This window comes from Eriocheir sinensis, chromosome 21 (genome assembly GCF_024679095.1).
Source record: "Eriocheir sinensis breed Jianghai 21 chromosome 21, ASM2467909v1, whole genome shotgun sequence".
Lineage (NCBI taxonomy): Eukaryota > Metazoa > Arthropoda > Malacostraca > Decapoda > Varunidae > Eriocheir > Eriocheir sinensis.
The window spans coordinates 2,938,276-2,951,500 of NC_066529.1; the positions used below are offsets into that span (position 1 = coordinate 2,938,276).

The following is a 13,225-nucleotide window of genomic DNA, read 5'->3' on the forward strand; positions in this document are numbered from 1 at the left end:
ACGGAGGAGGAGGAGGAAATTAAGTCTCCTCACACACATGACTGCCAACAATTCATGCTACAACACTATAAATCAAGGAAGAAACACCTCACATACAGTCTCGTTAGGAAGGAAGCATATAGGATTTTTCAGAGTGAAGGTGTTTGGTCAATGTTTGGGTGTTTTGTTAGGTTAGGTTAAGTTAAGGTGAAGTAAGGGCTGTCAACGTTAGCATATGTGTGTCTTTGGTTAGGTTAGGTCAAGTTTACGATATATTTAGGCACGTGATAGGCGGTAACTACTAACATATTAACGGATGACCTCTGTTCCAGGCGATTGTACTGAGTGAAAACGGTAACATTGTCTGTCTTGGGTTAGGTTAGGTCAAGTTTACGATATATTCAGGCACGTGATAACATATTAACGGATGACCTCTGTTCCAGGCGATCACCTCAAGATATGCCGCGGGGAGACCACCTGCTGCACGGAGGTGATGGAACGCAAGCTAAGTGTGGAGAGTCGCCAGGAGTTCGACACCAACCTCAAGAACCTCCTCAACCCCCTGGCCAACCTCCTCAACAAGAAGAACGTCAAGCTGAACGGTGAGTGTCCCCTTGGAGGCTGTGTGTTTAGGGTATCTTCAAACACATGATAACCAGCACCTAATGGTATAGATGAACGGAGAATGACCTCACTTTGTTGCATAGAAAGTCTCATTAGTAAGGAAGCATATATGAATTTTCTGAGTAGAGACCTAAAGTAACTGTTTGGAGTTTTGTTAGGTTATGTTAGGTTAAGTTTAGGGTATCTTCAAACACATGATAACCAGCACCTAATGGTATAGATCAACAGAGAATGACCTCACTGTGTTGTATAGAAAGTCTCATTAGTAAGGAAGCATATATGAATTTTCTGTCGAGACCTAAAGTAACTGTTTGGAGTTTTGTTAGGTTAGGTTAGGTTAAGTTTAGGGTATCTTCAAACACATGATAACCAGCACCTTATGGTATAAATCAACAGAGAATGACCTCACTTTGTTGCATAGAAAGTCTCATTAGTAAGGAAGCATATATGAATTTTCTGAGTCAAGACCTAAAGTAACTGTTTGGAGTTTTGTTAGGTTAAGTTTAGGGTATCTTCAAACACATGATAACCAGCACCTTATGGTATAAATCAACAGAGAATAACCTCACTTTGTTGTATAGAAAGTCTCATTGGTAAGGAAGCATATATGAATTTTCTGAGTCAAGACCTAAAGTAACTGTTTGGAGTTTTGTTAGGTTAGGTTAGGTTAAGTTTAGGGTATCTTCAAACACATGATAACCAGCACCTTATGGTATAAATCAACAGAGAATGACCTCACTTTGTTGTATAGAAAGTCTCATTGGTAAGGAAGCATATATGAATTTTCTAGGTCAAGTCCTATAGTAACTGTTTTGGTTTTGTTGGGTTAAGTTTAGGGTATCTTCAAACACATGATAACCAGCACCTTATGGTATAAATCAACAAAGAATGACCTGACTTGGTTATATAGAAAGTATCATTGGTAAGGAAGCATATAGGAATTTTCTGAGTAAAGACCTATAGTGTTTGTTTTGGTTTTGTTAGGTTAAGTTTAGGGTATATTCAAACACATGATAACCAGCACCTTGTGGTATAAATCAACAAAGAATGACCTCACTTTGTTGTATAGAAAGTCTCATTAGTAAGGAAGCATATGTGAATTTTCTAAGTCAAGACCTATAGTGTTTGTTTTGGTTTTGTTAGGTTGTTAGGTTAAGTTTAGGGTATCTTCAAACACATGATAACCAGCACCTTATGGTATAAATCAACAAAGAATGACCTCACTTAGTTGTAGAGAGTCTTATTGGTAAGGAAGCATATATGAATATTCTGAGTCAAGACCTATAGTGTTTGTTTTGGTTTTGTTAGGTTATGTTAGGTTAAGTTTAGGGTATCTTCAAACACATGATAACCAGCACCTTGTGGTATAAATCAACTAAGAATGGCCTCACTTAGTTATATAGAAAGTCTCATTGGTAAGGAAGCATATATGAATTTTCTGAGTAAAGACCTATAGTGTTTGTTTTTGTTTTGTCAGGTTGGGTTAGGTTAAGTTTAGGGTATCTTCAAACACATGATAACCAGCACCTTATGGTATAAATCAACAAAGAATGACCTCACTTAGTTATATAGAAAGTCTCATTGGCAAGGAAGCATATATGAATTTTCTGAGTAAAGACCTATAGTGTTTGTTTTGGTTTTGTAGGTTAAGTTTAGGGTATCTTCAAACACATGATAACCAGCACCTTGTGGTATAAATCAACAAAGAATGACCTCACTTTGTTGTATAGAAAGTCTCATTAGTAAGGAAGCATATATGAATTTTCGGAGTCAAGACCTGTAGTGTTTGTTTTGGTTTTGTTCGGTTATGTTAGGTTAAGTTTAGGGTATCTTCAAACACATGATAACCAGCACCTTGTGGTATAAATCAACAAAGAATGACCTCAGTTATATAGAAAGTCTCATTGGTAAGGAAGCATATATGAATTTTCTGAGTCAAGTCCTATAGTAACTGTTTAGTTTTTGTTAGGTTAAGTTTAGGATATCTTCAGACACATGATAACCAGCACCTTATGGTATAAATCAACAAAGAATGACCTCATTTAGTTATATAGAAAGTTTCACTGGTAAGGAAGCATATATGAATTTTCTGAGTCAAGACCTATAGTGCTTGATTTGGTTTTGTTAGGTTATGTTAGGTTAAGTTTAGGGTATATTCAGACACATGATAACCAGCACCTTATGGTATAATTCAACAAAGAATGACCTCACTTTGTTGTATAGAAAGTCTTATTAGTAAGGAAGCATATATGAATTTTCTGAGTCATGACCTATATTTTGTTTGTTTGTTTTTTGTTAGGTTAAGTTTAGGGTATCTTCAAACACTTTGTTGTATAGAAAGTCTCATTGGTAAGGAAGCATATATGAATTTTCTGAGTCAAGATCTATAGTAACTGGTTGGGGTTTTGTTAGGTTAGGTTTAGGGTATCTTCAAGCACATGATAGCCAGCACCTTATGGTATAAATCAACAAAGAATGGGCTCACTATGTTCATCCGTGCTTATGATGCAGACTCTCAGTCGATAAGATAAAGCAAAGAAAGTGAGGAAAAGAGAAGAATAGAAAAGGAAGTAATGGCAAGGGAAGGAAATAAAACAAAAGAAAAAGAGAGAGGAGAGGAAGGGATGTGATGGAGGAAAGAAAATAAAGAAGAGAGGAATAGAAAAAGAAGTAAAGGCTTGCTTATTTTCTTTATAATTAGCATAGACTTATTTATCTATCTTGCTCCACTGACTGCCACCCTGCCATCCACAGAGGTGTTCTACAATTAGCATAGACTTATTTATCTATCTTCCTTCACTGACTGCCACCCTGCCATCCACAGAGGTGTTCTACAATTAGCATAGACTTATTTATCTATCTTCCTCCACTAACTGCCACCATGCCGTCCACAGAGGTGTTCTACAAGCTGCTCAACCAGAGTAGGAAAAACTTCGATGACATGTTCCGACGCACCTACGGGATCTTGTACCAGCAGAACTCCTACGTGTTCACGAAGCTTTACGACGACCTGGAGAACTACTTCAGGACCGGGGAACAGGACCTGCAGGACACCATGGATGACTTCTTCAAGCTCCTGTACCAACGCATGTTCACCGTCTTCAATGTCCAGTACCAGTTCAATGCCAGGTGGGGGTTCGCTTTCTTTAAACAGCGTGTGAATGCTTCCCATGATTGTGTATGATGTAGTTATTAATATGAAAAATAAAGGCAAGGTGTAATTTTAGAGAACAGGGCTTAGTTGAAACGGCAATTTTTCAGAGTTCCATTCACTCAGTAGCCTTGAAATTCTGTGGTGATCAGAATAAAACCTCCCTTCTCAACCCGTGCAGGTACCTGCGATGCGTGACTCACCACATGGAACAGCTGAAGCCGTTTGGTGAAGTGCCGAAGAAACTCACAACTCAGATCAAGAGAAGTTTTGTGGCCCTGCGCACCTTTGCCCAAGGACTTGCCACCGGCCGAGATGTAGTGAAAAATGTCCTCAAGGTAAGGAAAATTGAACTTCATACATTAGTGATATCAGTGGTTATTTTTAAAGATAAACCTGATTAATAGAGTTATCATTGCATTTTGTATTTCAGTGAATGTCATCAGAATGTCAGAATGCTGAGGCAGGGATGTGGGTCCTCCCCATCACATGTCTTTTTGTCCAAACCTTTCAACCCTGTGATACTGGGATCATTACTGTTATTCTTTTTTTCTAATAATGAGACCAGGATTTAGGTTGAAGTACTTAGATCTGGGATTATGGACGTGTGATCCATGATGTGTTAACTTTGAGGAGTAGCAGTGTTGCTAAACCCATATTTTTGTATGTAAAACTAATTAACTTATGATGGTTTATATTCTTGTTAACTGTGGCACTCATCAACAAAACGTTGACTCTGTTGTGTCTTAATGTTTAGAGATCGGACAATTTTTTTTAGTCCAGTCAGTTGTTTTATGTTACATTATGGGTCCAAATTTACAATTACTCCTGCTCAGAGTTCAGCCCCCCGATGAGAAGAGTCCCTTACCCCTGCATTCCTAGCTCCCTTCAATGCTTCACTTCGTCATGTATTCTTCCCAATAGCACTTCTCCTTGTAGCCAATCCCATTAGTTCCACCCTAATAAGATGAAGGAACAAGCTTTACCATATGTAGGTGGGGCTGAGCTAATGTACCCATTCACAAACATGCAGGCCCAGTGTTTATTAGTAGAACCATATATATTAGTCTACTCATATTTCCTTCTGGTCTGATTATGCTTTCTCCCTCAGGTCAACCCAAGCATCAGCTGTGTGCACGAGCTGATGAGGATGACCCACTGTGGCACCTGCGACGGCCACCAGGGTGTGTGGCCGTGTCTGATGTACTGCCGGGAAGTGATCAACCTCTGCCTCGTCCATCACCAGCCTCTCATCAGCCACTGGACGGCTTATGTTGGTCAGTAGTGATTAACTATAGCTGATCTCTGCCTAAGCTGTTAGTAAAGCTTATATATGATTAAATATTGTTTTGTGTGAGGAGAATGTGAAGCATCTTTGGTAAACATCTGAGTCTTTGTGAAGAATGACTACCCTGTTGTACTTTCAAGTGTTCTGTGTCTTCCTATTTGGTTGCAAGACTCCTTATCAAACCTTCATTCTTACAGCCAGTCGTAGGTTTTGAAAATAATTACTTCATCCAAATTTGAAAGAACAATGTTTTTGTATATATATATATATATATATATATATATATATATATATATATATATATATATATATATATATATATATATATATATATATATATATATATATATATATATATATATACATAGCCAGATTTCATCCAGGTTTGAGTTCAAATAATAAAATTGTAACAAAAGTTGAGTCCCATAGAAACAGTTTTGTATTTGTAATAACAATACTTATTATTTTATACTCGTTTTGTGCAGTGATTTAGGGTCCTGAATTGTCTTGTATATATTTCTAATGATTCTTTCTTCTTTCAGATGCAATGATTGATGTTGGGGAGAGATTAGAGAATCCTTTCAACATTGACAATGTTGTCCAACCAGTGAACTACAAAGTCTCGGATGCAATCATGAATTTCCAGGAGTCAGGTGTTGACATTTCCGACAAGGTAGGGTGAGGGGAGAGCCATGATTGTAAAGTGAATATTCTTAACTGTACTATGAAAGGATGTCCGATAAAAAGAAGCATTTCTTAAAGTCAAACATGAACACTTTGTTAGATGGAAAAATATGAAATTAATAGATTTTGAGTGGGACTTGTGACTCGGAGGTACAGATAACAGATGATCCCAAACTCTACCTTGTATGAACAGAATAAAATGCAGGTGCCACTGAAAGGGAATTAGTCATTTCAAATGCTGTTCTTTCCAGGTGTTCAAAGGATGTGGCCCACCTCAGCTGGGACGCAGGAAGAGGGAGGCTGTGCGAGGTGAGCTGAATCAAGAGTTTTTGGACTTCAGCAACAACAACCGACAGGACAAGAAGCGGGAGAGGGAGACCGACACTGTGTCCGTCAGCAGGCACATCCATGAAATTAAGACGAAGGTAAGGAACGAGGCGTAGTGATTCCCTGCTGCACTGTGAATGAGTGGGGAGAAGGACTAGTATCAGAGTAATGGAGACTAGGCATGCTTTGTAGAATTGCAAGAATATGAAGTGAGTGTAGATGTTCAAAGTTTTTATTTTTGTGAGTTGGCATAGCATTGTGTAATAGTGATGAAGCACTACATAAAATATCAGTAGTGCTCACATATAAATTTCCTCCTTCAGATAAGGAATTCTCGTGACTTCTGGAGTGAGCTGCCCACCAAGATGTGCAGCAGCGCCGCCAGGGAAGGAGCCACTAACTGCTGGACTGGCACCAAGCTGGGCAAGTAAGTGTGTGTGCCAATTTAAGGTCACTGAGTATAGGTATGTTGGAGGTTGAGAAACGTAATCAGAAACTCCACTTTGAAAATTTTATTGCAATAATGTACTGACTAATAAAGACATTTTGGGTGAAGAAACATTAATTGGTTAAATTTATGTCACAGGACAGGGTGCACAAATATGTTTTTCTTTCTTAGTAAGGTTAATGCATGTGGCATGGCCATGCTAGAATATTTTCCAACTCCAGAAAATGTTGGGGTTAGCATAATATATTCTGTACTCCAACACAGCTTCTCTCTGAGTGGCAGCAGCCAGAGCATGGGTTAGATACAGTACATTATGGTGTAATACCTATATTCTACTTTCCCAACATCCACACAACATCTCGGTGCCATGAAACCTAAGGATTTCTCTTCTTGCAGGTATGAAGGAAGCTCTGCGCTGAATGCCACTGAGCCACACCACAGCTCGGAGATGGATGAGCAGATCATGCGCCTCAAGGTGATCACCAACAAGCTGCAGGATGCCTACAAGGGGAGAGACGTGTCTTGGATAGATGAAGGTAAATGATATGCCTGTAAATGTCCAGCTAATATCACTCATTATTTCATGCAACAAGATGGAGTCCTTCAGTAAAACCATTCTTAACATGCATGTTCTTGCCTCTGCTCATGTCGACTGTTGTGCAGCATATCCAGATAAAAAAAACAGGTCATGCCTCTCCTAAGACTACTATTTGACTTGCAGCTTGTCTGTAACGGATTTTGTAGTGTGTGGCTGCAAGTATCACAGCTGGATAGCAGTGTCAGGACTTACTTTTTCTTTTTATTCTGGATCTTTGTAGGAATGTTAGTAATGATTTTCGTTTGAGACTATAGTCTATACATTACTTTATCATAGTATATCACTACTAAGAAACAGTTTTCTGTTTTAGTTGAGAATGAAATATTTGATATAAAATGGTCAGGATTGGTAGAAAACTTACAGAATAGGCACAAGAAATGCGAGAAAAGTGGAAGAATAGGCCTAAAAAACTATTTAAAAAACCGTATTAAGTCGAGAATACCTAAAAGAGGCTCCGGATAAAAACTGGAGGCATTTTTGTTAAATCAAACTAGAAGAGTGTCCCCAGCAGGATATTTATTGAACAACATTCCAGACACTTGAACAGTAAATGGTATTACATTCTTTTATAATATCTGGTAGTATTATTAAACGTAACAATATCTGGTACAGGCCTGCTCACACTGTCCCTCGTTCTTCACAACAGAACCACGCTCCACAGCGGTAGTTCTCATCACTTGTCAGCTTAACTGTAAACACAAAATGGAAGTCATGTCAACCATGTGTTATGAATAATCTTATTTACTCTATTCACCTTATTCTTCATACAAATATCAGGTATCAACAACAATAAGGCCATACGCTCATGCTGGGAGAGTCCATGACACCTTAAGAAGCCTAATCATTGTATGACTACTTGATTAGACCCACCATTGTCTCTTCTCAGCAGAGCTCTAGCCCCATGTGACAGGCCCTCTTTCGGCCCCGATTATCACTAAGTCTGACAACACGATATTATCCAGGTCTTCCCGGGGCAAAACTACTAAATCTTGAGTGCTCTCCAATGTCCTACTATTCAGTCTTGTGTTTGAAGGTGTTCAGAGTTTTCAAGGTTGCTGAGCACATTGAAGTAATCAAAATTACATACTCATGAGCACATGCCAGGTCTTTTCAATCCCTCAAGACGGAACATAGTATGATTATATCTTGATTCTTCTCGATCAGACGTGAAGCAACAAAAAGCAGTGATCATCCGCAAATAACTAAGCACTCTGAAACACCTGCAGCCTTAGAGGATCCTCTGAATGCTCACAAGGATGTCCCTCTTTGATGGCAATGTTGTCATCCTTTAGGTTAAGGTGGTGTTCTGCTATAAATGGTTCTCAAATAAGTAAGGAGCAATAGGTTAAAATTTTTACCAAATTTTCTGAGCTACCCAGTGAGTGACTGCAAGACATCAATTTGATTGCCGGGCTGCTTGTTACTCGGCCTCACCCCAATGTTGATAATAAGTAAAGTGTGATGGCATGAGAGATTTAGAACTTGCACACAGTTAACATTACGAGTTTGCATTCACTCAACGTGTGAAGACTGACTTACGCACGCCCAACAGTACAAACTAAGTTGAGCATATGTTGTCATGAGACTCTAGCAGGCAACTCAACTTGTATAACTATTGTGGCATGGAACAAGTGACCTGTGATTGCATTTTACAGTTTTTACTGACGTGTTGTTAATCTCAATAATATTTGCTCATGTAAAATGCTCCTTGTTGCATACCACCCTTCATAGCTCTACTCTCATCATATGTTAAGTCCTGTATTCTCACTTCAACTATATTCTATAAAGAGACACGCTACCATACCTTAAACCTTCCAGATACTTGGCTGAGGTCCGGCAACAAGGAGGGGGAAGGGACTGTGGGTGACGATGCAACAGTGACATATGAGGGCAGTGGCAGCGGCAGTGGTGATGGTCCCCCAGCCTCCTCAGGCCACTATCCCCCTGACGACGAGGATGCCTACACGTCTGGAAAGGGAGATGACGGGTATACTGGCGATAACTATGACGACGAGGACATCTACGTTTACAACAACAACAGAGGCAAAGAGAACCACAACAACCATGCTCACGAAGGCTCAGGGGCAGGCTGGGAAGGGGACAGGGATGATTATGAAGGCTCAGGAGGCTATGTGCCCAAGGCTCACAGGCCAGTGTATGAAAGCAAGCCTCCACGGAAACCCCAAGAAACCCCCAGCCACAACACTCCCAAGAGCGAGGCGGAGCAGCCCCCCTCGGCAGCCTCCAAGGAGTCCATGTCCCTCAAACGTGCCATCACCATCTACATGCTCCCAGCCATCATCATGTTCCTGGGCTCTTTAGCCTAAGGCACCCCATTATCTACACAGGCAACAAAGCAAGAGCCATAGGATGAAGAAAGTGAATAAAAACAGTTTTCCGAGTGTATGAGAGGTGAAAGGTGACTTGAATGTGTCACCCGTTGATGAGGTCATTTAAACAATAAGAAACAGTTTACCGGTAGATGACAAAATTTTGAGATAATTGACTAAGTGTAAAAAATATTTATTTTTAACATTTAGTTTTTCACATTGAAACTACTATTCACCTTTGACAAAAATATGATAGTGCTTTATTGCAACAAACCAGAATAATGGTTTTAAATATCAAAAGCAAATATTTATGAAACAGACTACCAGTTAGTGTGTTGTGTTGTTTAAAATGGCTTAGTATTGTGAACTGTTTTCAAATGTGCATTAATTACGTCAGAAGCCGTATGATGAAGGAAATGGTGCTGGAAGTGTTCTTTGAAAGTGTTGGCCACGTTAGCAGAACAGAACAAGAAGAGACACCCGTGTTGTGCTGGCCTGAGGCGGCCCCGTGGAGGCTGCCACTGAACTCTGCTGTTGATTGTTGCCGAGAAATGTGACTGTGGTTCTTCGAGTCTGGTGTTTGGAGATCTCTCTCCTCTGTAATTTCTATTTAAACATTACATGAAGGAAATATCATGAATGTCTCTCACAGTCCGAGAAACTGTCAACTCTGCAGAAGCCCTGTTACAGGGAATCAGGATTATAAAGCTTTGAAACTAATGTAATGGAACTTGTATGCCAAGAGTATAACCTTGTAACAAGTTACACAATCAAGTTGATTTATTAATGTCCAATAGTTGTACTGAAGCTTGACAGCTGTATTTAATTACTGTGTTTATTTTGCTTTACTAATGGTTCAACCCGACAGTAAATGACTTGCTGTTTTATTGCAAACTCTTTCAATGGCCAATGCTGATGTGTATCTTAATTTCTTTCTTTCCAAGGCCAAGCTATGATATCAGTCTTAAGATAGATGTTCAAACAACCTAACACTGAATCCCATGCATGCAGTCCCCTTCTGTTGCTGTGATAGCTAAGTATATCAAAACATTTATCTGGTCTTGAATCAAAACTCGGCCGTCCAGGCAAGAAATTAACAATACTACATTTTCTTTCTTTTATTTCTTATTTATGTGACCTATTCTGAATATGTAGTCCACTATGTATGAATGTGTATGTATAATGTGATTAGTTTTCAGCATACTCTTACTTTTGTCTAGAGTGATGAAAGTACTGTTAGAATCATCAGATCATTACATTACAGAGATTTAGGAGTCTCATTGTAAGCGTGTCTTTTTTCATCATCATTGTGAGAAAATGATTTGTCTGTTGTGTGATAATCATCATACTTGCATATAGATATCTTCTAAGAGCATAATATAGACCAACAAGAGGACCTCTCACCCTAGATGTAATATAACAGGTAGTCAAGATGTGAGGACTTAATGAATTATTACTGTTGACATTCACTGCGGGTGGTGTTCTTAGTTAGTACAGCGGCCCAGAATCTACTTCATAATCCCACGGGAGGATGCCGGAACGCTCTGTATTTAATGCCTGGATGCAGTGCTGTTACTCATGCCCTGCTATGTCTGGTAGCAGTTAGGGGTTCAAGTTGGGTCTTGACTCTCCCCTTCGGTGCAACCCAAACAATCATGTCAATCTTGAATGGAAAGCAATAAGTGTGTACAATATTATAAGATGATTTGAGAAAGACTTCAGAACCACCACACATCCAAAAAGATTATACCCAACAGTGGCTCCAAATGAAAGAATTACATACCAGTAGATGTGATGTAGGTCTCATTCAGTGTTTTAGTTATGTATCACTTGTGCACATACACGGACAGTGATCTCAAGAGCTTAGTTATTCTCTACCTCCCCTCACACATAGGTGGTTTCTTGGTCTGGTCAGTCAGGATATACAGAGGAGTGCTTGCAGGTGTTATGTATTTTTTTGTCTTAATTCAAACCTCCTACAGGAAGAGTTGTGTATATCTGGCTAGGAAGTGTTCAATGTACCGTACTAAGTTATTGGGTCCATGCATATTGTGTGTGTTTGCATGTTTTCCCATAATTTCTCAGACACTGAGTTGGTAGTCACAGTTCAGAATGCACTCTAATAAACCCATCTCATTTCCATAAAACTTAAGTAAGCACAAGAGATATTATAGTTTTGTTATTTGTAATATAACTGCCAGCAAGCCAAGGTACCTTGTAAGCCTGTCACAAATTCTATTTCATAACAATTGTATACATTAGCTTTATGTATGTATCAAATTCAGTTGTAATCTGTAATATTGGTTTTCAATAGTTTTTGTTTTTCTGCAAGTTCCTCACATCAACTGATAAATTTGTAAATCTTGAGTGAGGTTCTCCATTCAGTGTGCAGTCCCTGGAGGTCCCTAAAGGACTGAGGCAGTGGTAGACTTATGTAAGCCTTGCTGCACAATGAGTATCTCAAACTCTTACCTGTGACTCCTCAGGTTACTCTCGGTCTTGGTCTTGCCCCTCATTGGTGGTGTTCACTTGAGACGCCTGCATTTGTTGGACATTCTCCCAGCTCTGAAAAAAAATATAAAAATCATTTAGCCTCATTGTGCAGATACTCTAAAGTAAATTTTAATTTGAAATCTTTATTCAGTAATTTATGATAATGTTTTAAGGAACAACACTGATGGGAAGTAATTAGAAAATGGGGAACAGTTTCTCAAAACATTTCCTTTCATTCAGTAATGTATGTAAAATCTAAAGGGAAACTCCCTCAGCTTTCCTCTGTACTCCTCGAGACTGTAGTGCTGATGTCGCAGGCTTCACTCATCAATAAGACCTCAAACAATACTGCATTTAATTATAATAGTCTCAAGCACTGATGTCAAGGATGTGGATTGATTATTGCCTCGATCAATCAATCAGTCAGTCAATTACTGGGCAGTTCATTAAATTCCATTCTGTAGGGAGGATGTCTGTACAGAGATATTTTGTTATTTTATTGTACATAATACATAATGTGAAAATCTCCCTGGTCTTTTTTTTCCCAAGGTGCACTGGAACATGAAGTTTTCTGCAGACGAATGCAGTGAAGTATTGTATTTGTAACATGTATGAACGGTTACGTCAGTAAATAATTATTTCCCCCTTTGAAAATATGTTGAAAGGCAAAAACCTCTACACTTTACTGCCTCAGATGGGAAGCTGCAGGAAAAGTCAACCTGATGTTCATCTTACTACATGTTACCTGACAATAATTTTTTTTTTAACAGTAAAGAAAACACTGAGCAATAAAAAGAAAAAAAGACTTAAGAACTTTCTTGTTAAGGATTGGTTGAAAACGTTCGAAAGACTATACTGTAAGTTGGCAGTCTGAGATATTAGAGTGGTCATCCTTCTTAGGCATAGGCTGTATGTAGGTGACCTTCCAGCAGAAGAAAGGTAGAAGCTGAAGATAAAGACGAAAATTTGACTAGGCAGGGCATCAGCACAGAAGCACAGTTTTAAGGACAATAGGAGGCACTCCATCAGATCAATAAGCCTTCTGAGAATTGAGACCAGAAAGGGCATAGAAACAATCACTTATGAATTTTAATGACAGCCATAGTGGAGTCAGAGAGGGATTGAGTAGGAGGTATATGCCCAGAATTGTCCAAAGTGGAATTTTTAGAGAAAGTTCAAGCAAAGAGTTCAGCTCCAGAGACCCATGACCATGGAGGTAGGCTAGAATGGGTGGAGTTGACATAAGTACATGACCTGTGAAACTGCCAAATTCTCATTAACTCATTCTCTCGCTGTCAGGATG

General features: G+C 39.1%; 2 protein-coding genes across 5 annotated transcripts in view; one reads left to right on the forward strand and one right to left on the reverse strand.

Moving 5' to 3' along the window:
• Positions 1 to 398: 398 nt before the first annotated feature.
• LOC127001517 (glypican-4-like) lies at positions 399 to 12,450 on the forward strand. The gene is made up of 9 exons (XM_050866120.1): positions 399 to 581; positions 3,498 to 3,732; positions 3,936 to 4,092; positions 4,866 to 5,031; positions 5,585 to 5,715; positions 5,978 to 6,151; positions 6,377 to 6,480; positions 6,898 to 7,037; positions 8,918 to 12,450. Exons 1-9 carry the CDS (start codon positions 407 to 409, stop codon positions 9,424 to 9,426), a joined length of 1,791 nt encoding a protein of 596 aa, XP_050722077.1. The 5' UTR covers positions 399 to 406; the 3' UTR covers positions 9,427 to 12,450.
• The window catches only part of LOC127001518 (large neutral amino acids transporter small subunit 1-like), a 140,674-nt gene continuing 135,047 nt past the window's right edge, over positions 7,599 to 13,225 (reverse strand). For all 4 annotated transcript variants that reach the window (XM_050866123.1, XM_050866121.1, XM_050866124.1 and 1 more), the window contains 3 exons: positions 11,902 to 11,994; positions 8,904 to 9,067; positions 7,599 to 7,788 (listed from right to left, as the gene is read on the reverse strand). The gene's annotated coding sequence lies outside the window, so the exon portion shown is untranslated. The remainder of the gene's footprint in view (positions 7,789 to 8,903; positions 9,068 to 11,901; positions 11,995 to 13,225) is intronic.